The sequence below is a fragment of the Micrasema longulum genome, unplaced genomic scaffold (assembly GCF_059751315.1).
Source record: "Micrasema longulum isolate JH-2025_06_02 unplaced genomic scaffold, ASM5975131v1 h1tg002263l, whole genome shotgun sequence".
Classification (NCBI taxonomy): domain Eukaryota; kingdom Metazoa; phylum Arthropoda; class Insecta; order Trichoptera; family Brachycentridae; genus Micrasema; species Micrasema longulum.
Window position 1 is genome coordinate 181,304 of NW_028279421.1, and position 25,505 is coordinate 206,808.

The window sequence follows — 25,505 nt, forward strand, 5'->3', positions numbered from 1 at the left end:
TAGTGTAGGATATTGTTCATATAGATTAAACCTTTTCAAAGATGGTGAATGGTAACTAAGCCTTTAGTATAACTGTTATATGAAATAGTGCTTCATGATTTTCCTGTTATATTTATCCTTTAAAATATTTTATGGTTTAATTTGATTTTTACATTTATTTTGAATTGTTTTAAACTTCCATCAGATGTGTTACATAATTTTTAGGATTCATTTTTGTTTCTAAATCTTTAGTATAAAGTAATGTATGTTTTTAAAGAAAAAATAATAAAACCAAATTTGTTTATATTATAAGTTTTGTAAAAGGCAATTTGCTATATATGTTAATAAAATAAACTATGATGTATTTATATTAATACAATGCGATACATTTATGTAAGACAATACATATAGATAAATCCCGAATTGGTAACGAAACTAAAGACATACCAAAAAGCTCAATCCAGAAATGTTTCAGGGATTGGAAAAAACGCTGGCATAAGTATATTATGAAATATCTGATGGTGATTACTTTTAAGGGAACAATATTAATATTTAGGACTAAATAAAGGTGTTTTTAAATATACCAAAATTCTGTATATTCCGTAGCAAGTTTTGTAACTCGATGACTCATTTATTTAAAAATAAATTGTCAAAAATTAACAACATAAATGACATAACATAGTTTTGCTCTCTGGTACAAAAAATTTTAGTAAATTATGCGAAAGTCTGTTACATTTAGTGAAAATTATATTATTTTTTTCAAATACCAACTAGATTATAAAATAAAATCACTACAGAACCTTAGCTGATTACACACTGTGAAATAAAATATTTAAAGATGTTATCAAATATACAGTCGAATTTGGTTAGAACGATCAGGGAAATAGCGAGATCTCGGATATAATGAGGAAACATTAGACATTTTACTTTGTGGTTTTCTCCATACAATCATTCACATTTATAACGAGTTACTTCTCGGACACACCTAACAAAAATATTGTCAACAGTTGAGCAAAAACTCTTTAATCGTTTAAAACATAATTATAAGAACCTAAGCAATAAAATCCGACACTATTGTAAGTGTCTAAGTACCTAATTGATGCTTTCACTGACAACATTGGCAAAGTATCACAATTATGGTTGAAATTGCAAGTAAAAAATCCAAGCTTTGTGAACTTAGTAAGTACGGGCTCGGCATCTTATTAAAATTTACAACTTTCTTTGTACTTTGTGAATGGCATCCTTGTTTCGGGGGTTTTTACAATGTTTTAATTTTTTAAATGTTCTATGGTCGATGCATAATAAAGATTACTAGTGAGTGATGTCAGATAAGTTAACACCTAACCCTTGAATTGTAAACATGACTGCTAACAAGCAGAAGTGTTTCAATTTGTGAAAAAGTGACAATTATTTGTGAAATAGAACGTTGAGAGAAAAATGTTGAAGTATGTGAAAAGTTTTCACTATCCTTTTCCACGATGTCAACATTGTGAAAAAATACAAATGTTTATTAATCTGCAATGGAAATTTAGAAAGTGGTATGTTTGTAAGCATTTATTATAATTTTCAATAGTGACAATATCATGTAATGGCGGTTGGATTTTAAAAACCTTCCTCTCCTATAACGAGTAATGTTTATAACTAGCAAATTAGGCCGATCCCGTCTTCCTCGTAATAACCAAGTTCGACTGTATTTAATTAGCTATTTTTAGCTATGAAAATTTCTCTCATCTTAGAATAAAAAAGGCCAATTTAAATGTATAAAAACATCCTAGAAAAGTGTATATTTTTGTGCTGCATTGTCTATTCTAGTTAATGCCGATGTTTAAAGTTAATATTTATTAAGTGTTTTGAAGGTTTTTTACGCAGGCACATATTTGGCAATTTAGGTAACCGTTTGAAGGAATGCACTGTCTCCAGTATTGTATAGGACAGAAAATAGCAAAGATTATGCACAGATTATAATAACAAACAAAAAAATTGACTAAACACTGCGTTGACACAGCGAAGTAGATAGGCCCATGAGTTATTTTTTGCTTTGAACTATTGTTTGGCATTATTTACGAATAATAAAATCTATATTATTTATCAGTTATTTGAGTTTTTGTCTTGAACCAAATGTTTGTAGGCATGCCTGGGTTTCGCTCCTCAGAGAAGTTATTGAGATTTAAATTTATTGTGATAGGTAAAATATTTTTAAGAGTATATGGATGTCTAGGTAGGGCTTATGACCACATAAACTAGCCATAAGCCATGTAAATGACTAAAACTGTGTATTACCTAGTAAAATAAATAAATTAATTTTGTCAGAGCAGATTTAATTCGCAATTCACACAGCGCTATGTCTGCTCAGATTCACAAAATCTGGCAGCTGACAACCCTTTAGTAATTACAGTCCTTCCTAAAGATTAAATTGGTCAGTCAGGTTTGTGGCGGTTTTTTTTCTCAGAAAAACAGTTTTTTATACATTTTTTAATGAAATGTTTATATCTAACAATTCTTCGTTAAGAAAACAATGTTTATAAAAAAATAAAGGCTAATAATAAACAAATACGATAAAGTTAGATATAAACATTTCATTAAAAATTTTATAAAAACTGTTTTTCTGAAAAGTTTAGACTGGCTAATGGGGTTTCCTCAAATGACTGATTCAATTATGTAGATTGACTTTATTTTTCAGGCTTAAAAGGACAATAAACCATTAGTTTGTAATTCTCAGAATCAGACAACTATGGTTCTGATCTCTAGTATAATAATTTCTTGTGCTAAAATCTTTAGGATTTTTTACCTTGTTTTCTTTTCTATATAACACCGACTTTAGTAAAAAACTAAAATTCAATAAAACAGTTTTGAAAAAATAAATTATCTTAGATAAATTAATACAACCCTAAATAATACATTAGTAATAAATTAACAACATATGGCTTTATCGCCAGAATATTCTTTGGCGACAGTATTAAGTCTATTTAAATAAAAAAGACATCCAAAATTAATGAAAATGAATAAATTTATCTTTTGGCTTGTCTCATATTATTTTGAATTGGAATAACCTGCAGGACAATTACATTTAAGCCTTAAAATTTTTAATCTGTTCGCAAATCGGAGATAACAAAATATATTCACAATTACAGTTTTTCCTGTATTAAAATTAACTTTAGAGATGTCAAGACCAATCTACTGTGTACATATATTGAAATCACAATTAATAAGAACATTTGGATTTAAGAAATAACATAGGTATGTATTTGTAATTGGTGAATATCAAAACTTTTCTCAAAGATGATACATTTATGTTACAAAATATATGAAGAACCTCTATCAGAAATAATATAAGAGTCTAGGTAGTTACAGGGCTTATGATCTGTCACTGGCTGCTTTAAGTCGCATCTGGGCCAAATCGTAAAATGGAATTGTCTGTATGAAAAATGGAATATTTATATAAAACATATTTTTAAACATAATCAATTCGGAAATTCAGCACTACGGCAAATTGGGAATAAAAAATATTTCCTTACATGGGGTAAAAATTAGAGCATTTAATTGTACAGCGAAGTTTCTTGAAAATGTATGAAAAAAGTTAAGATAATATTTATTTATTTAATTAATAAACGCCCAGAGGGCTCTTACAGTTAAAAGTACATAAATCAGTATAGAAAATAACATAAAATAAAATCATATCTATTACACTAAACATGTAGTTAATTCTAAAAAAAGAAAAAGGAAATAAAGTGAAGATGAGTAGAGAAACACATTAAAAAGAGAAGAATTGAGGGGATGGCCATTCGATGGATAGGATAGCTGATTTGATTGATAGCAGCAGGAGTGGTGTGGAGCAAGTCCAACAGCTCAGCATAATTATTAGCAGTTCTGTGGATGCGTGCCAGGGGAGAATGGTGGGTGAAGTTTGTCTTTTTGTACTCACACTGGAACATGTGTCGAAGTCTGGTGGTCCTTGTGGGTACACGAAAGTTTCTCAGGGACAGCAATTTTGGGCAATCTATTATGGTGCATATTTTATATTATTATATATTTACTTTGTGCATTAGAGTGAGGTCAGCGATCGTCCTTCTGGTGGAGAGCAATGGTAACCTCAACTCAGAAATCGAAGTTTGGTAGCAAATTTCATCTACAGGTTTACCCTTTTTGAATTGCATGTAGCGTAAAAACTTCCGCTGAACTCTTTCAACAGGGCTACAGATTGATGATGCACATTCCAGTTATGTATGTATCCTATAATGACAGTGGTTGAAAAACACGGCTCGCGAGCTACACACAGCTCTTTATCCAATTGAATGCGGCTCACCAGCCAATGTTTCACTTTTTGTTTGATTTATTTTGTCCTCCTAATGAAGGACTTTTAGGATTATTGCCACTGAAAGGTCAAACGCGTAGTGAGGATATTGTAAATGCTGTCATTAAGTGCACAGAGAAACACAAAATTAAACTCGATATAATTATTTCAAGGTCAACAGATTGGCCAAAAAATATGACCGAAATGAGAAAAGGTTTTAATTCTATTTTGAAGGCGAAAATCGATATATTTGCTTGATTACAATTGCATCATTCACCAAGAACCGCTTTGTGCTCAGACATTTCCAAAACAAAAATCAATGTTTTGGAATTGGTGATCAAGATTGTCAACACAACTGTAGTTTAAGCTATGTATCATAGTAAATTTAAAGAATTTATAGTTGAAATGGTGATTGAATACGCAGATCTTAAGTTGCATAAGGTACGTTTTCAAGATGAAATATTCTAAAATGAAAATATATTTGGCTTTCAAAAGTAATCTTAATTGTTGTAATGCTGATCTTTGGCTCTTTTGACTAATAAGATTGCCGACCACAGCTATAGGATGCATTGACTTCGACATGAAGTTCAATGAATTTTTAAAAATATTTTTATGTATCGAATTGTCAGCGCTACGATTTTTTAAAGTTTTGTATTTCTGAAATTACTCCGTGTGTGTTCTCTCTCAAGTTCTCTTTCGCTTCTTCTCAGTCAGTTCTGCCGATGGTTCGTTGACAGTAAGTAAATTAAAAATCTTCCACCTTATTATTGATTGATTCATATGAACCAGTGAAGCCGTTCACAGTAGTTCGATTATATTAAAATATTTTACAGTATTTTTTTCATACATTTTCAAGAAACTTTGCAGTATATTTGATGCTCTAATTTTTACTGCGCGTAAGAAAACATTTTTTGTATCCAATTTCCCGTAGGGCTGAAGTTCCTCATTTAATAAATAATAACACACCGTCTATTCCACGGTGGTCGCCCAATGTTGGGGAACTGTAATTATAAAATAAATATGTAATGTAATGGTGAAAGAAATGTGCATTGTTGATATTGCTGCATAAAGTATTTACAATTAATTATCATAGCTGAGTGTATTTAGAAGAGTTACTTTGTGAAACAACTATGAGATACATTAAATATTAAATCAAATTTTCCTTCAATATGAAGGGATTTATCAAACATATCTTTCCCATCGTTGAATAATAATTATTGGGGCTGAATAAACATGAAATAAACAACATTCAAACCTAATTAAGAACACTAGTTTCAATTACATCAACGGCGGAAATTTGAAATGCTTTTTGTTAATATGTACATATCCAATCACACACTTTTTATATTCCTAGTCGATATGTTCGTAGGATAAACGATACTGCTGATAAATCAGCTCTTAAATTATTCATTTACATTAAGACTATTGAAGAACTGGTTGGATTCGTATTAGACTCCGCGAATGTTGAGCAACCTGAAAATAATAATAATTATGGTCAATTTATAAAGTATATTTAATAACTATTAAATCAAACGTGCATAGTTTCTCAATAGAAATTGCACAGAAAAATATAATTAAGATAATAAAATAAATTAATTGCATATAATAAATTATTGTTGGTTGTGAATTTTTACAAAGAAATTTAAATGTTCGTGGAAGCAGAGAGAGAGGGAGGAAAGTAGAGTGGGAGCTATACAATGTCTTCTCCCTTTTATGTTCTTTTTATTTAATGTTTATATTTTTTTAGAATTCAATTATTTTCCCCCTCTCCTCCTGCATTCATAATAAATTAGTGTGAAATCTGTAATTGGTCTTACTTTTTTAAATTGTTTTTTGTACCTTGTTTTATATAAAGACTGTATGATTTCATTAATAAAAAAATAATGTACAAAAAACATAGACTTTTTCCTAGTAATGAATTATAGATAGAGAGTGGACTCCTTAGTTTTAGAAAATTATATTTATTTCAGTGCCTGATATATGTTCACTTAAATAGGGAATTATTTAGTAATAATTAAATTGTATTAGCAATAGATCGGATAGTGTACTGTCAGTTCCAGGGTGCAGAACTAAGTTCGCACAGAGGCACTCTTTACATGTTGGTCCAAGATCCTTCAATCTTCTAACTAGGGAATTACAAAACATTAAATCGGTGGTACAGATTAGAGTAGGTTTGAGGTCTTGGATAAGCATGGAAGGAACAGATAGACACCTTAAAAAAAATAAAAATAAAAAAAATAAAATGCATACTGCAAATAAATCCTGTGTTTGTAATATCAGCATATGTTCATTTTCTTTTTCTTTTCTTTTCATGGTCATAGTCATATCATACCATATTTATATGCTATAAACTTATTAATAATTAAAAAAGGAATGGCCCACGCTCAGACGCTGGTCTTTGTGGGCATTTTTTCCAATTTATGTTATAGCTTAATTTTAAGATGTATTTTTGTAATTATAATTCTATGAAAAAATAAACAAATAAAAAAACGCCACTTTACTTAGTTTTTGCATACAGACCTCGCTTCCTTCGCATTCATACATCTTCTCATACATGCACGCTTATTATTGATATTTGACATGTTCATCTTCAAGTATTTGTTAAATTTGGTGCCATGTCTTTTTCGATTTTTCTAGTTTTCTGCATCCATCAAAATTCGTAACGTAAATTATGTGGGAACGAATTTGACATACACGGGATCACCCAAAAGAGATACACATTGATTATATTTTGTATTTATAAAATATGAAATACTTTTATTTACTATGTAAACAAGGATTATTTGATGCCAGTTACGAATCAAATAAAAAAATTGTAGTTACCAACTTGTTCCAGAAACCCGATGATATTATAATTTTAAAAGAACAAAAGTTATGTCAGTTAATGTCCCTCTCTTAATGAATACTGATTGAGATTCTAGTTACTATCCGTGACTCTTTTATAGGTCCTATCAAACATGCAGAAAGGTTTTGTAATTATTTCAGCGAATTGATTATGCCGTATTAATTTAACCAAAGTCAGTGAATCCCCTTTTTCCATTTTCCCTCAATCCAATGAAGTACATATTACATATATGTTTCTGGATCACTTTTTTTCTGCACAAAGAGCTTCTTCGGGCAGCATTTCTTGCTCAGCTATGAGTAATTATTCCTCGTATGTGGACATCGACAAGGAGACTAGTCCTCAGATGCGGTGTGCTGTAATTTGGTGGGCAAGTTCTAAGTCAATGCTTTTAACTTCACCTGATTCTGTGTTCAGCAGAATTATCGCGATTCAATTATGTAATTATCTAATAGGTGCCTCAATTTTTAAAAAGCAAAACTTAAACTTGAAAAAAAAACTTACTTCAGTGTGTTTTTCAGAGTCTAACTTTTCTGGTTTCCTATCCCTGGAAACAAGAAAATAACAATTAAACAAATAGGTAAAGGTAAAACACACTGTTGGAAATCCTAATACTTTTTTTTAAAACTCGAATAGCACCCCCATACAAATGCATTTGGAAGATTTTATGTTACAGATGTAATTTTTTTTTATATAAAAATACTGTTAACCATTATATACTTTTCTCAATGTTTTTTTTTTTTTTTTTTCCACTGGTTTTACTGTAATTATGTAAAAGTTTCATGGAACCGTAAAAAAATAAATAAATATCTTCATTAGTAAGTATAAACGTCATTCAAAAACCTTCAGATTATTTAGCTATTAGAATTTCTCGGTTCAAGTTCACAGTTAATTTTTACAGTTTATATTTTCTATACCTGGACGGATAAAAAATTAACCACAAATTTCTCCTCTAAAAATATTCACGTTTTGATTCAAATTATTTCTTTTATCTCTCTTTCTGTTGTTCTTTTGTTCCTTTCTTTCAATATTTTATAATATTATTAGTAACACGACTTATTCAAAGTTAGTATAAGTCCCGATGATGAGGTAGTAGCGTCAAAACGGGTTGACGTATAACTAAAAATTAAAATGGTTTATACAAATTTAAAACAGTCACAACAGTCAGTCGGCATGCATTACCGCCGATCTCAGATCAAGAATCATCGAAGGAGGAGCAGGGAGCGAACCTCGTACCTTTGATATGTGAATCGGCGACACTAGCCATGGGACCAAAATCCGATTAATTATAAAATTGAAAATAAAGTTTTCTACTTACTTGGGTTTATCTTCTGGATTAGAGTGAAACCTCCCTCCTTCTCCGCGCACTCTGTTCATGGCGTGTCGGTGCCTTGACTCGTGCAGGTATTTCTGAAATACAAATGGAAATCATCATACAGAAATACCGAGATCTCGGATGTAATTGTAATAATACACAAATTGAGTCGGTTCCATCTTCCTGGTAATAACCAAGTAATTCATAAGTTGTAGGTATTATTATTATGGATAACTTATAAAGCGCCATTTACGAAATATAATACGCTTAACAGAAGGCGCTTAACATCAAGGGCGCTTAACATAGTGATTCTATAGATAAATAAATTTAATTGAAGCTTTTAAATTTGTAATTTAATTAAAACAATTTATTTTGCAGTCACATGCTACGGATTTATTAAAATGATATAGAGAACAAGTGGGTTTTAAGTTTTTACCGAAACATCACTTCACTTTCACAGCCTCGCATCTCTGCTGGGAGAGCATTCCATTGCCTAGGGCCTGCGACCGCAAATGCACGTTCACTAAATTTAGTGCAATGTTTGCGTAGAGGTATAATAACTTTTTGTAGCTGATCTAAGCGTGAGACGCCTGACAGCTAGTTCGTCTGGAATGCATAGTTCCTTTAGATATTCCGGAGCAGAGTTGTGCAGTGATTTATACATAAGCCAACAGAGTTTGTATTCCACCCTCTCTGGAAAACGTAGCCAGTGTAATTCCCGAAGTACAGCATTTAATACAGACTGTAGGCGGGTCATTTTGTTCATACGCAAGTTAAATATATCAGACATCAGATTCAAAACAAAACTTTTATATTTTTTTGGTAAGGTTTATGAATCTTTTGTGTCATTTTTGTTTTTAAAACAATTATTATCGTTAGCATCTATTCTAAAAATTGCCTAAAATTTCACGGCTTGCTGGAAACTGCAATAACAATATCTAGAGGCACAGAAAAGGTTAAAAGTTAATACAGCTTAAAATATGACTTTGCCACTGGGCACCCTGTACGAAATCCTTTCACATGGGTGTATCTACATTAGGGGTGTTCTTGTCTCACCGGTCTCTCTTTGGGTATCTTGCCGAGGTCCACGAGGCGCGCCCTCGCCTGCCTCCGGCGCAGGATGCGGCGGTACTGGCGGGCGTTGACGTACAGCAGCGGCTCCTCGTCCTGCGCTTCGCACGCGGTGCTGGCCACGCCCGCGCTGGGCGCCGCCATGCTCGTGTTGCCGCCCGGATTGCTCACCATCTGCACGGGAACAGATTGACAAATATATCAAAATCATTTATTTGATCATTCAAACCATTTTAATACATTTTCATTTCATCATCTCGTCTGATCTATTTTCGGTTCAATGGCGAGTGTTAGGTAAAATCCAATAAAAGGAAATCGAGTGAAGATATTAATCTAAATTTGTTGCAACAGAGGGAAAACATTTTTGACAAGGGAATATGGAAGTCTAGGCATTTACAGGGCTTGTCATCGGCTGGTTTAAGTAGCCACTTTACACACTGTATAACATTCACCATTCTGCCTATGTTTAAACAACCACATTTCCTCAATTCTTCCATCTGTTGACTTTTGTGAAGTAAAAGGGCTGAAACCTTTATCATGCGAGTGAGATTAATCCGGCTGAACCAATTCACCTACTAGGCAATGCCTGAAAACAATTTTTCAATTTCTATACTTCTTCTTCCAATTAGATAATTCAACAAAATTTTGAGTGTGTCCAAATGTTTATAAACTGGCTGGGTTTCCTCCCTAGGGAGTTATTCAGATCTAAATTTGTTGCAAGAGATTTGTTGGAAGGAGGAAATCCAGCCAGTCTGCAAACATTTGGACACACTCAAAACATTGTTGAAGATATTATTCATCATTAAACCCTAATCCGTTACTCGTAGTGCATAGGACACTGCATTGAAAAAGTACATGCAATGTATTTCGATTATGTGTTAAGGAGGGTAAGGTGATCAGTCTTACGCTTCAGGTGCCGGTCCAGGGACAGCGGGTAAAACCACCTTAACAAATATTTCAGAATAAGGTGGTAGTTACCATAACAATGTTTCCTCCATTGATGATAGGCTGCTGGGCGGGTTGCTGCAAGGCGGCTCCGCTGACCTGGACGAGGGAGCCGTTGATGTTGACGTAGGCGTTGTGGCCCAAGTGTTGACTGTCTATCTGCACGGGCTGGTAGAGATACGTTTGCCCATCCGCCCCTTGCACGATCTGGGCTTGCTGACCCGTCGACATTACGGCTGGTGTGTTACTGGCTCCTAAAATACAATTCCATTCTTCCAATCAAAACCGACTAGTATTGTTGATTTGTCCCTGGATTAAAAAAAATTTACTAAGAGGGTGTGCGGTCTGACCTTTCTTCATACAAACGTATTCCGTATTTCCTCCTTGGATTACCGCAAAAGAGCGATGTTTTTTTTTAACACACTATAGTTTACCGCCACTGGGCGTGTTCCTATTTATTTATTTATTCATATTTTTTCTATTATAAACTATTATTAATAATAAAAATAATGTGACCTCACTGGGGTTTCCCGTGCCGAGGACACTTCACAATATACATTTAAAAAATATTTTTACATTTGAGACAAAGAAGACTAACTTAATAAACAGAGATAATTATCAGTGATAAGAGTTATATTAAAAAAAAAACCATACCGATACCCGAGTGATTCGCTCTTCAAAGAATTTCAAGTGCTGGATATTCGTCAACAGTATATATTGAGGTCAGTAGCGGTCACGCACAGGGAAAATACGCAACGGTTTGCCATGCCCATAATACTAGACACTTCAATTATTCATTTATTTTTTTGCACCACAACAGGCCAGGAGGCCCAATTGTTGTGGGGAATTATATCACGGAACAAAAACCCAGGCTTGAGAAAAATCACATTTTAATTTTAATAAGGATCTGATTCTACAGAGAGGAGTTAATACTTTTCAGGCAGTAATATTATATAGGCCCAAGGATATATAACCTTATCCCAGATTCATGGAAATGTGGTGGGATTGCCAGGCTGAGGAAGGTGTTGACTGCATTTTTAATATGTATTGGTCGGAGGGAGTCAGAGAAATTTTTGTTCCATGTAGATTGACGTAAGCTGATTTCTAGTTTTACTAGTAATGACTTAGGATTTAGGATATAGAGATTTCGGTATTATTCAGGTGTGCATTGTATATTTATTATTTACTTTTAAAACTGGAAGTAGGGCACACATAATTATCAAATTGTAATTATTTTTTTATATCTTTATGTATATAATTCCTCTGTACGTGTGATGTCACCGTACTCCTCCTAAACGGCTTAACTGATTTACGTGCGGTTTTCAGAATAACCTAGATCTTTGCGCTGTGCGTGTTTGTAGATATTAACATTTTCAATCGAATATGTAAAAAAGAAGTTAGGAGCATAAATGTTTAATTCATCGATCTACCAGGGTTGCATTCGAGGAGAATGCATTTGCAAAAAAATGGAAAGATGTAGTTTTTTTGTGTGTAAAAAAAGTTTGTTTTTGAATGTTTCAAACAGCATTTGTTTTTTGTGGATCTCAATCAGATTCTTTCCTTAAATTCCTTATAATTTCTACCCATTTGTTTCTTTTTATCGGATTTTTGGTAACACTAAAATAACATTATATTCAATACATTGAAAAAAAATCGTATTCATACATACGTACACCTCTTTGTTGGTGAGACGACCGGAGTTTGACGTTTGCAAAAAGAATGCCATATTTGAAAAAAACATTTATTTTATGTTTTAGAATTCAACCATAAACAAGTACCTAGGTACCTATTTAAATGAAATATTATCAATTTTAGGTTTTGGAATTTAATCACAAACAAGTAGTTAGGTACCTACTTATCAATGAAAAGTCTTTTTCCAAGCTAATAGCAGGGAAGCTAACATTCAGGCACGACAACGTCTGACCGGTCCGCTAGTTATATGATAAAATACATAATTTACTGCCTTAGAACGGGGAAGCTATCCCTAGTTAGGCAGTTTAGATGAACCAACAGCAAAAATAAAAAATATGAATGTGTACTTTTACCACTCAATTAGTCTGTTGTATAAATAATTCATTGTAAATTATTATTATTCTCCTCCTTAATCTCTCCTCCTTTCCTTTTTCCTCTTTCCTCTTTTTTCCTTTTTCTTATTGAGTAATAGTTTTGATTTAAGGTAATTTATAAACAAATACGTTTATTTCTATTTTTATATATTTTTAACTTTTTAATCTTTTTTTTTCTATTGAATATGTTCTGTAACTTGAATTATAAAAATAAAACTTTTATTTTATTGGTTGGTTGGAAGAAATTGCCATTTGGCAATAAGCCCGCCAATGTACAAATAACATTATGTACAAAAAGTTAAATAAATAAAAATAAAAAAAATAAAAAATAGCTGTAATAAATATGTAAAACATAAATAAATAAATTAACAAAATGTTCAGAAAGTTTTAAACACTGCATATTTGATTACGTATTTATTGTTATTTTTAAATAAATTCTCTTCAAAAACTGTGTGCGGCGATGGTGGGTCTGATAAGACCCAGTTTCAATTTGATGTAAGTATCAAAATGTGCTCTGAATTACTTATCATATATTCCATCTATTAATATATCTTTATAGTAACAGGTGTGTACACAAAATGAAAAAGCATTAAATACCTTGAAGTGCGGAAACGGGAACCACTTGTATTTGCTGCAGCGTTTGACCGTTTGGGGAGGCCATCTGTAAAATTATAATAATATTAAAAACGAGAGAAAAAATTCATTTAATCGAAAACAGTACCCATAATTTCACTATATTACGGCTGTCCAGTTAATGAATTATCTTTGTTATATTTAAGTAAGTAGCCAGAATTCAATCGTTACAATACATTTCATAGGGATCATCGGATTAATAGTACCTAGGACCCGTCTTAACATATTATACAAATAATATTTTGTAGAGTGGGATTCGAACCACGGACCTTTGGTCCGTGAGTCCGAGACACTAGCCACGGGACCACAACCCAATATGTATAATAATACAATCACTAAATCCTCAACACAAATACAAACTAATACCACTTTTAGACAAAGGGATTTTGAGTATTATTCAATTAAAATCTATAACCTACTTCCACAATCTATTAAAACAATTAGTAACGAGAAAATGTTTGAAAAGGCTATACGAAAATGGATAGTGGAGCTAGGTAGAAGTAAAATGGATTGTCTCATTCGCCCAAACCAACATTGAATCAACTGGCGATCAATGGCGGCCTACGTGGTGTAATGGTCAAGACGCTAGACTCACGCACGGAATGTTCCGGGTTCGATTCCCGGTGAGAACACAAAAAATTAAAAATATGATTTTTCTCAAGCCTGGGTGCTCTGTGATGTAATTCACCACTGTAATTAGGCCTCCTGGCCTGTTGTGGTGCAAAAAAATGTTAAAATGTTAAAAAACTGCTCCACAAATGTATAGCTTATGTTATGTTTTTGTTCTTTCATTGTGCGTTTTGTAATATAAATAATATAGATGTAGATAAATGAATTATAAACATAAATACGTAGTGTTTAAAACTGTCTGAACATTTTGTTAATTATCTCTGTTTATTAAGTCTTCTGAGTTTATTCTCAAATGAAAAACATTAAAAAAATTATATAGTTAAATGTCTTCGGCACGGGTAACTCCAGTGAGGTCACATTATTTTTATTATTAATCATAGTTTATAATGGAAAAAAATATGAATAAATAAATAAAAATACATTTTTCCATAGAAAAAAATTTATGGAAATAATGAAGCTTAGAGTAATTCAATCCAAACTAATATTATAAATGCGAAAGTGTGTTTGTTTGAAAACAGAATAACAATAATATGCCATAGACTAACGGATCGTCATATTTTTTTGCGATAGTTGGAGGACCGGCAATCGATCAAGCTATTTTTTATCCCGAAATAATACATCATTTCATCAGGAAAATTCCTATTATATTCGCTATAGGCAGGCAGCCTTCGCTGATACGCCTATATCTCGTGTACTGCTTTTTGTCCAAGTTCTTCTTCCTTCAAAAAAGCATCCAAACGGTTTTTGAACTGGTTGACCGAAATGGAATGGACAACTAGGCTTGGCAATTTATTCCAACCTGAAATTACCCTGCTGGAAAGAAAGTCTTTCTTGGGATTGAGGTGGAATTGGGGACGATAGAGCTTCCAGTTATGGCCCTGCAAATTTGTGTTGGGGTTTAATTGATACATCTCATGCAGGGGGCAGTCATTGTAATCATCGAGTATCTTATAAGTTTTTATCAAGTCACATCTCTTCTGTTGTTGTTTCAATGATGAAAAAAAAAAAAATATATATTTATAAAATATGTTAACAATTGCAGACAATGTAGGTGTGTTACTTTTATAATAGATTAAATACAACTACCTGGATGGCTTGTGTTCCCATCTGTGGAAAAGCATGAAAAAAATAATTTATTATTGTAGCAACATTTAGTGAATTAAAATAATGTGTGAGCCAATGAAACGGGAAGATTAAAAAATATATATTAATACTACTACTACTACCATCACGCCATTTCCCCGTAGGGGTAGGCAGAGAGAATGGACCGCCACACACGTCTATTCTGGCATACATTCCTAGCTTCTTCCACATTCATACATCTTGTCATACATGCCCTTCGGTTCTGTCTGCTTTCGACATGACCAGACTTAAGATTTTGGTTTATCTGATTATGCCACGTCTTCCTTGGTTGTCCTCGTCTCACGTTGCCGTTAATTTTCGCCATATATACTTGTTTTACCATTCTTTCGTCGTCCATTCGTTCTACGTGACCAAACCATCTCAGAGACCCTTTCTTAATCTTATCAATTATACTTGACTCAGATTTACACTCTCGCCCTGATTTCATCATTCGTAACCCTTCAACCGCGTTCACTCGGCTTTCATCCTTCCTCTACCAGTTCCATGTTTCACTTCCATACATAAGTGTTGGGACTAAAACTCCGTTGTGCACTGCCAGTTTAGCTTCGATTGACATATTTTTTTTAGAAATTACTGTGCTTAGTGCTCCGTTCATTTTGTTGCCCGCATTCACACTTCATTCAACATCTTTTTCTACTCTTCCATCTCTTGAAAACATGCTTCCCAGATACACAAATTCTTCTACTTGCTAGAGACATTCATATATATTAAACTTACAAAAAATTATCAAGGATTGATAAAAATATATAGTAATTTTGAATCACTCCATTCCGTATGTTTGTGTATTTAAGAAAATCTAAAATAAGAATTTTGTGCCCTACCAACCTTGGTGACCTCACCAGACTAAAGCAGAGTTCACACGAGCACAATAAAATAGACAGGACAATAATTCTATCCCAGCTCCATGAACAGCTTTTACTGCGCAAAACAGAACAGCGTAGCGATACAACAATTTGAACATAGTTCAAAAGCAGAACACTGAGAAGATGGATACTGCGGAGATAGCCTCCCCCTGTATCTCTAGGAAAATGTCTCAGTTCATTTTTCTGTCATTTAAATTTCTGTTCATACTAGGACAATAAGTCCGTAGCTGGGACAAGACAGTATTGTCCTGTTCTCGTGTGAACTACGCATTAAGGCCGGTTGTTTGATAATCAAGTAACAGCTAAAATTCAGAAATACAATAGTTAGAAAAGGTATTCATTTTTGGCATAAAAAAGAGTTTGGTTAAAAACGAGTTCCTTATACAATACAAGGCTGTTTACACGTGGACAATACAATATTAGTGTATTAGTGACTTGTTTGTCTTTATTTACTATTGTTTTTATGGACTATATGTTGGACCTTAACCCGTTGTTTGTGACAATCTTTGTTATGATAACTTTTAGTCATGTTTTGAAACAAAAAAGAAACGATAATATTGTTGTATTATAGTGACACCTATCCGCTCTACAGCAAAGCAAACATGACAGAATAAATTAGAAGTTTAAGACGTGTTTTTTGGAAGGTAACCAAAATGCATAAAAATGTGCAACGCGCTGCAACATAAGGCTTCTGAAACGCACAAATGTGTGCACACCGTAATCAACGTGTTAATAATCTATTGTGCTTTTTTTTAAAAGATGTTTTTGTAATTACTAATAATATAACTTATGTACATTGTAATTGGCAGTAGTCGGCCTCGTGGTGTGATGGTCAGTGCGTCTACCTACCATGCAAGAGGTCTCAGGTTCGATTCCCGGCATGGTTGATATGAAATATTTATTTAAAATGGTGTTTTCACACAATAATATTTCACAGGACTGGTAGCGTAAGACTGATCATCTTACCTTCACGTAATAAAAATGATCAAGATACGCTGCAATTGGTGCACTAATGCAGTGCCCTTTGCACCTTAGGCGCGAAAAGGGAACGATGATGGATGATGAATATTGTTTTGTCTCGGAATTTGATGTCCATGTGTAAACAGCAATTTGTAGGACAAAACATAGTTCCGAGACATTGTCACTGAGATAGATGGGCAGGCTATCTCCGTGGAACAATTATTACTCTCATTACCGCGCGCAGCGGCAGAACGCACACGGACAGGACCTTATGATAATAGCGATTAGCGTGTTGCTCTGGTGAATTTTTTCTGCTGAAACATGGAGGCAGAAAAAAATCCTTTTAATAAAAATGAACTAAATAATAAATTAGTTTGTTCTTTAACAATTCTAGTATATTTTGATACAAAACAAATAGTCTTTTTCGTGAACTTTTGAACATAAACGTTGCAGGAACCATCTTAAGGGTAAACTCTATAGAAAAACTAAGACCATTATTTAAAAAACTCTCTTCAGACATTACATATGGTGCCGAATGCTGGGTCATGACCAAAAGAGATGAAAACATGGTATTAATATTTGAAAAAAAAATATCAAGGAAGTTATTTGTTGTCAACCAAATGGAGTGTGGAAGAGATGGTTTAATCGTGAATTAGAAGCACTATATAGCGAACCCAACATTACGAAATTCATAAAAATAAGTAGATTACATTGGGCAATGTGCACAGAATGAATGATAATCGTACCCCCATATTTTTTTTATACCACTCCAGAAGACAGACCAAAATTAAGTAGCTTCTGGGTTTATCCAGGATCTCAGGTTCGAAGGCGAAAAGATGACCTGTTTTGAAGAAGTGTTCGGCTATAGCTGATTTTTCAGGATGCCCAGGTTTACAAAAGTTTTTGAAAAAGATGATACATATTGATAACAGTGACCGTGAAAAACTATGCACCTATTTTAAATAAATGTTTGAAATTGTTATATTAACCTGGATGGTAGGACCCCCTGATGGAACAGCGTGCACCATGATCTGCTGCCCGTTGGATCCTTGCAGCATGTGCGTGGGTTGGTTCATCTGTAGCATTTGCAACTGTTGGGCGCTCAGCACTATCTGCTGCTGCCCATCACCCATCGTTTGGTGCTCCATTGCAAAGACAAATCACTAGAAACATGCCAGGAAGTTTTAAATAATATAAAAAATTTAGTAAAGGAGAATAGGCAGATTTGCCCTGCCCCCAAAAGAAATAAGTTATTTACCATTTAAAATATATTTTCAAGGGTGACATTTGTTACTACAAAGGCTCATCTCAATTAGCTGTATGCTCCGAGATACATCATCCAGAATGTGATAAATAATATTTCTGACCATTCTTCATTGTTTCAGCTATTTGCATTTTATCACGGGAAGCTATGTTCCCTTTCAAGTCACCAGATAAAACATTATTTATTTATCAAACTCAAAAAATAAGTAGGGATTTTATTCTCTCATATCAACGAAGTGTTTATTTATTTATTAATGGACATTGTCTATGTATACAATTTATAGGGTTTAAATATCACAATAAAAGAATAGTTTAAAACATTAAAAAAAGAAGAAAAGAAGCATTGACAAACATAAGGGACATCAAGACAAGATCTGGACTATTTATTTAAATCATTTTAAACTTAAATAAAAAAAATCCAGATCTTGTCTTGAGTTAACAATACGACAAAGACGGGTCATTGGAGAATTAAGGCCATAGTTTGTTCTATGCTGATCTATAAATAGTACTTCATTGTTTCTCAACCTACGAGCCGGAATATTGAATTTTACTTGCCCCAGTAATGATGGAACAATAACGTTGATAAATATGATAATGTGTTGACTTGTGAATTTTTATGGTTACTACATCATTAATATAAATTCATTTATAAATAGACCTGCGATATGAGTAAGCAGAAATTAAATTGTATTAATATTAATGACATATCTTTAACTTCGTTTAAAAATTAAATTTCCAAAAAAAATTCAAGTTATGATGTTGCGCCTTGAATCCGCAGCCTATTTGCAGGTTATGTGCAGTTCTGTATGTAGGCACATAATAAATTTACACTGTATAGTCAACTATAGTTATATTATATATTATAATGTGCAACTGTGTGACCAATATTCAAGAGTAGATATATTTTTAATAATATGTATTACATTTACATTTTTAGTAATATTATAAGTTTTGTATGATTAGTTATTTTATGTTAGGTATAATTTTTATGTGGCAACATTTACAATAACAGTATTATGTGGAAGCCTCTAATTGGACTTTATGATATGTATTTATAATATAATTGTATCTTATGAATTTATAAATGCCTGTTGGCTTTCCAATGAAATAAATTAAAATAAATAAAATTATCATATCGCGGGGTTATTACAACAACTAGGTAACTTCAAAATCAGGATCTTTGAGTTAACCACTAAAAACATCCTTTTGTATTCTTCTCCATGGACGCTACAAATAGACAAGTGGTGCATTCAAATCATCATAATATTATTTAAATGCATCACAACTCGTCTATTTGAAGCATTCATGGGGAATATAAAAAAATGTGTTTTTAGTGGTTAATTCCAAAACCCTGTGTCCCTATAAAAAATAGTCAGAAACAAAGGTGTCCTAATATGTAGGTCAAATAAGATTTACATCAAACCATCAACTACGGTCCAATCCGAAGTAAAATATTTAAAAAAAAGAAAGTTATGATGTGAGAAAAAAGTGTCTGCGAATATGTTGATTAATTATTGAAGTTTGTTAGCGAAAATTCTTGGCGGAAGTTGATTACAATTTATTGAAAACTGTAATTAATGCTTGTGGCTTAGAAGTAACAACTCCAGATTCTGTATACTAGTTTATTGTAAGGAATGGCTTTTAGTTCTAGTTGTAGTCTCTAGGAGAGATTATCATGGAATAAGCTTGCCAGGATATGTAGATACTATATGTAGATATTGTAGCTATGTTGTTGTTGTTGCCAATTAATACACCTATACCTCTTACAAAAACCTTCACACGGCAACCAATAGAGCCATTGCTGCAGCCCGAAAAACATGGGTTATTATTTTATTTTATTTATTTATTATTATCATATTCCATACATAAAATAATACAATACATCTATACCTCTTACAAAAACCTTCACACGGCAACCAATACAGCCATTGCTGCAGCCCCAAAAACATGAGTTGTTATTTTATTTGATTTATTTATTATTATCATATTCCATACATAAAATTATACAATACATCTATACCTCTTACAAAAACCTTCACACGGCAACCAATACAGCCATTGCTGCAGCCCCAAAAACATGGGTTGTTATTTTATTTTATTTATTTATTATTATCATATTCCATACATAAAATTATACATGTATACAGAGTTGCTTTGACTATCTTATTAGGGTTATTAACCCCGCTTTAAGCTAAGCAAAAAGTGTATAAAAACAGTCATGAATACATAAAAACAATAAATAAAGGTAAAAAACGTAGTGAAAAACATAGTAAAAAAACATACTTTAAAAATAAACCCAGTAAAATATGTAGTATAAATAAATTACATAGTAAAAAACATAGTAAAAACATTTAAAATACAATAAAAATCTGTAGTAAAAACAAAAAAAATAGTTAGACATAGTATAAAAAATATATGTGCATAGCAAAAAAATAATAACGTATTCCTAACTCTATGAGGCCAAGAGCCTTGTGTTGAGTTGGGATACAACATAATGGAAAGTGGAAGCATACATATTATTAAATAATACCAAAAATACATTGAATTTCATAACAAAGATACCAGTCTCGAAGATGTCGCGAAAGCGATGAAACCGGTCACTGGTTATTTGTATGAAGGGCATCGGAGTGAAGTAATTTTTTTAAATGACGATAATCTAAATGTATAAAAATACTATAGTGGAAATAGATTTGTGTAACTATATTTAATACAAGTAAATACAGTTTTCGACATTATTCGATGAGGAAAAATGAGAATATCCCACATAAGCCCTCCATATAATTTGATAAACGCACGGTGAAATGGCCAACGAAAGACTTAGACTGAAATTCAATTAAAATTGCAGTTTACAAAATTTAAATTTGTAAAGAGTAACTCGTTTTCGGTTTTCGGGTATTTGGAGGGAGTATTTACATTGGTCAAATTGTCTTTTTATTTCCATAATAACTTAATGAACTATGGAAATAACATTAAGGTATAGAACTAGAGTGAACATAAGCGTTCAAAATATGTACCCTCAACCTGTGGCCAATTGGCATATGTTTGATAGAACGGACTTTAGTCTGTTGCGAGCATTCCCAGGCTACTTTTCTCCCCGCAATTACTAAAATGCCTATATATACGCTAGGATACTGCACAAATCGATCCGGAAAAGATAGAAAAAGCGATGGTATAACCTTTCGCCGGTAAGCAATGTTTTTATTTTAATCAATACTTGTTTAAAATAGCTATTTTAATGTTAAAAAATGTTTTATTAATATGTTACCAGTCATAAGCTATCTCCTGCTCAGTTGGTCGGGCGTATAGTGAAACAATAAACAAAATTGACGCATACGCGGGAGGGAGCGACATACTGAATAGAACTTACAGTAGACCGATGTAAAAAGTCCGTACTTTTTACTGTACTACTTGCTTTGCTTGTCAAGTCGACATGATATGACGTGACGATACTTGCTCCCTTTGCTCTTTCTTTTGGGGACGACTATTTAGCTCGGATTTGTATGGAGTGTTATCTTTATATATTTCAATTTATTTAATTTCAATTTATTTATTTTATAAACGTTTATGTACATTACAAAATATTTCAATGCATACATAACACGAAAAAATTAATACAAAAATGGTAAAATAAAAATACCCAGCAATTATAGAGAAAGAATGCTATCCTCTCTGAACTTTTTTTCACGAATAGATATGGTTGAGTAAAGACATTGCTCATACTATATCTCAATGGGAAATAACAGCATTTTTATGTTTTATTAATGTTTTCTTTTTATCATGGTATTTACACAACAGTCCCGTTTAACCGAATTTCAGGATCAAACGAATCACCAAAATACTTTTGTATTACCCCAGAGCTAAAAAACGTTCTTCTCATATGGAGCAAAAGAAAATATCACATTTATTTACTTTCTCCATTTAGTTTTGTATTGCCATCATGCAGGAAGGTTTTATGTGTTTTTAGATTTTTTTTATTTTTATTCATTCTATTCCGTACATTTTCACTATGCACATATTTTTCGGTTTAACCGAATTCTCGTTTAACCGAAACCTCATCGGTCCCATAAAAATCAGTAAAACGGGACTGTTGTATTTATTTTTTAATTACATAAAACAATGTTTTGGGTTTTCAGAATCTCAATGTAGGTAGATAATAATTTAAAAAAATAATATTTGCTTTAAAAATAACATTTCACTAATAAGAAGCCACCAAATGTATTGAATTTGTAACGATTGCTGATTATTAGTTACAAATAATATTTTTAAATAATTTTACGAAAAGTTGAATATTAATTTTCCGCGATATTTTTTTTCTCAAACTGGTGATACATTTTAGTTAATTTGGTGACGTAATTTGTATCTATTTTCTTAGTTGAATATTAGTTAATGAGCCAAAAAATAAGTGTAAATGTCACCAGAGATCAGAAAACGATAAATTTGTTTTCCAATGATAATAAATAAAACAAATATTGATCCAACCACGATTCACTATGATTAATTAATCAATGTGCAGATATCAATAAGTGCTCATATAATATGCACACATAACTTCAGCCTTAGTTTCTCATCATAAACATGCAAGGGTTAAGGTTTATTGTATCAGGAATTGGATAAAAAATATTTGGATAAAACTTGTGAAATATTAGTATCGTAAGAAATATATTGCGCGAAATATATTTTGACAAATATGGATATAAAAATTCATTGACGTCAGACGCGCAACATACATCAAAATGGCTTCTTGCTGATGGAAATATAAAGGTGCCGAAAAAATATTAATTAATTCAATATACTCCATTTGCCCGCTCATTTGAGCCATTGACATTATAAATTCGGTAAATCAAAGGATGAACTTACATTGGATATTTTCTCGTCGGCCGGATTTCCAATGATTGGTCGGCAAATTATAGACCAATAGTCGCCTTTTGTGAAACGAGAGCAAGTAGAAGATTGGTGCTGTCGACTACCACTCCCCGAACAGTTACCGATAAAGTACAGGGCAGATATAAATATTTTTATTCGAGTAATGCTGAATCCACACTATATATTTTTTTCAATTAAAAAAATAATATAGTACGAGCAATAAATACGTGTCTAAAATATTCATATTAAAAAAACTTTTTTCACCGTAAAAAAAGCAGGCATTTTCATAATTCATCATAAAATCAACCTTTATTTGTATTGAGAAATAACGCGGCAATGTTTAAAAAATATTTCGTTCATTTCAGATAAAATGTATGCCTCGAAATTTTAAAAACATTACATAATGCAACTAAATCAAGGTGAAAATCCGTACATATTATGTAAATTGTCATATTTTTTACTTATAATTGTATTATTATTTAACGAAATTTGCGAATTTTTATTTCACGTACTTATAACAAATAAATATTTTTATTTTTACTTGACTTTGCAAGCCTTGATTTATTGTGAAATTAATATTATGATAGTTTACTTTGTAAAGAAATACTTCGGGATTAAAAAATAAACATATTTTAAATGAAACATAACCTGATTTGAATTTAAACATATTATGACTGTTAATTTTTAATGAGCTAAGACTTAGACAAAATACCACAATATTTTTGTAATCAATAAATTGTCGAGATTTTAAATTCTCTCATTAGGTACTTCAAAATAAGTACTTAATAAAAATATATCTCTGCCCATTTCTTAAGCTTCTAGTTCTGTGGCAACTGACGCCACGAGGTGACGCCATAATGACAAAAATTTAGTTCGTCTGTGATTTTGAGTGACCGGTAAACTCCGTGAAAGATAGATTTTGAAATGAAAAAACGTACTTTATAACATATTTAATTAACACAATAACTGTTTGGTTTTGATATTTTCACAATGAGTTTTGCATCAACGAGACGGGCAAAAGTTACAAGAGAAGATTTGGCATCTGACACTGGACAAGGAATATGTATGTTTTTGTTTCGTAGTCATGGAGATCTGTTTTTGTTTTAGTTCATGTTTTAGTTTTGTGAAGTTTATCGTGACTTTGTTCTTTGTTTTAGCTACTCTTGCTAATAATAATGCCAAGTTGATGGAATTGCACAATAGCTTTCTTCAGTCCAACATGACATTGACAGCATATGTAAACGAAAGTCGCAAGATGATCGCTGACCTCAAGATATCAATTGCCATGACAAAGAAGCACCCTTCCGATGTCCGCAAAGTTTTACAATAACCCATTACAATTTAAAAATATACGTGTGGTAAGTTTCAAGTGAATTTTAAGTACAAAATGATAATTTAATAAATATACAAAGAAGGGAAAGTATTCTTGTGTTTTATTCATAGAACTCGCCAATCTACTCTTTTCCTCTAAAACAAAAAATACTCTTCCAATTTTAAAATATATGAAGTCATATTACGCACTTTTTAATTGTGAAGAGCAAGAGATCACGAAATTTTAGTTATAAAAAGTATTGTGGCCATTGAGATGTATGTCAGTTTTCAATAAAAATAACTCCCTGATAGATGGATACATTTTTAAATAGGTGATTAATCATAAGTCTAATTTTTTCCATGTTTGCCTTATATGTCCCTATATATTTTTTTATGTCAAATATATTTTTGTGTTTTTTAACTTTAAAGCCTATTGTAAGTTTGCAAGACACCATTAAAATATGGCATATTTCAGTTAAATAAGGTCGCAGATGAATTTACAAGTATTTGTTCTTTTACAATTTATGTGTTACTTTTTTTTTACATTAATGCGTATTTTACATCCCATGCTGAGGGAGACATTTTATATAATTTTGAAACATGCTTTATGTGTCAAATATGTCTAAAGAGTTGCATTTATCCAAGAGCAATACAGTGGAACCTCTCGTAACAAGATTAATTAGTACCAGAATCTTACTCATTATGTGAAACACTAGTTAAGTGAAACAATTTTTCCCGAATACATTTCTGTGTGTGAAATAGAATTTGAGTCTTGGCAGAGTGTTTTCAACTCGATGGCTACTGGGGGTAAAAAAAAACCTGAAAAAGGAAATCGAATGGAGAAAAGTCCGCCTTGATTCGATTCGATTTCTGGGAGGGGTCAACATGAAATATTTGTTTATAAGGTGGTTACACTTCGATTGGCACCTGAAGCGTAAGCACCATCTGCACCATCAGGTGTGGATTAGAGTTTGATGATAACGATAAAGAGGTCAGTGAGCAGTGCTGTACAATACAGATCCTTGATTAAAATGATCTTAATTTACTATAAAAAAAAAACTTAATTATTAGTATGTCTACTATTTTACCCACATGTCATTTCTCATAGTAGGCAGAGTATGGAACGCCACACACATCAATCTTGAAATACAATCCTAGCTTCTTCCACATTCATACATGACCTTCTATTGTGTCCCTTTTGACATGATCAGACTTAAGATTTTAGTCTATCCGACTAAGCTACATTTTCCTCGGTTGTTGTCCATTCTACATGACCATTTTAGTGAACCTTTCTCAATCTTATCAATTATACCTGTCTCCGACTTGCGCT

At 32.3% G+C, this 25,505-nt stretch overlaps 1 protein-coding gene across 2 annotated transcripts; it reads right to left on the reverse strand.

The window, feature by feature from the left end:
- Positions 1–5,095: 5,095 nt before the first annotated feature.
- Nf-YA (nuclear factor Y-box A) lies at positions 5,096–22,997 on the reverse strand. 2 transcript variants are annotated; one of them, XM_088239771.1, is made up of 8 exons: positions 22,859–22,997; positions 17,728–17,901; positions 13,107–13,170; positions 10,477–10,697; positions 9,484–9,672; positions 8,431–8,522; positions 7,617–7,659; positions 5,096–5,743 (listed from the first exon to the last, which is right to left on the reverse strand). In XM_088239771.1, the coding sequence occupies exons 2-8, from the start codon at positions 17,884–17,886 to the stop codon at positions 5,693–5,695; spliced, it is 819 nt and encodes a 272-aa protein (XP_088095897.1). In that variant the 5' UTR covers positions 17,887–17,901; positions 22,859–22,997; the 3' UTR covers positions 5,096–5,692. The 2 variants fall into 2 exon arrangements, with proteins under 2 accessions (XP_088095897.1, XP_088095898.1); XM_088239772.1 differs by lacking the exon at positions 22,859–22,997 and adding an exon at positions 17,997–18,105 and having other exon boundaries at positions 5,106–5,743.
- Between the last annotated feature and the right edge of the window lie 2,508 nt (positions 22,998–25,505).

Excerpts from the sequence above, each read along its gene's own strand:
- Nf-YA (XM_088239771.1), bottom strand. The coding sequence starts at position 17,886 with ATGGAGCACCAAACGATGGGTGATGGGCAGCAGCAGATAGTGCTGAGC. Across the intron at positions 13,171-17,727 it reads CAGGGGGTCCTACCATCCAG|ATGGCCTCCCCAAACGGTCA; the intron begins GTTAATATAACA and ends ATAATTTTACAG. Across the intron at positions 8,523-9,483 it reads AGATACCCAAAGAGAGACCG|AAATACCTGCACGAGTCAAG; the intron begins GTGAGACAAGAA and ends TTTGTATTTCAG.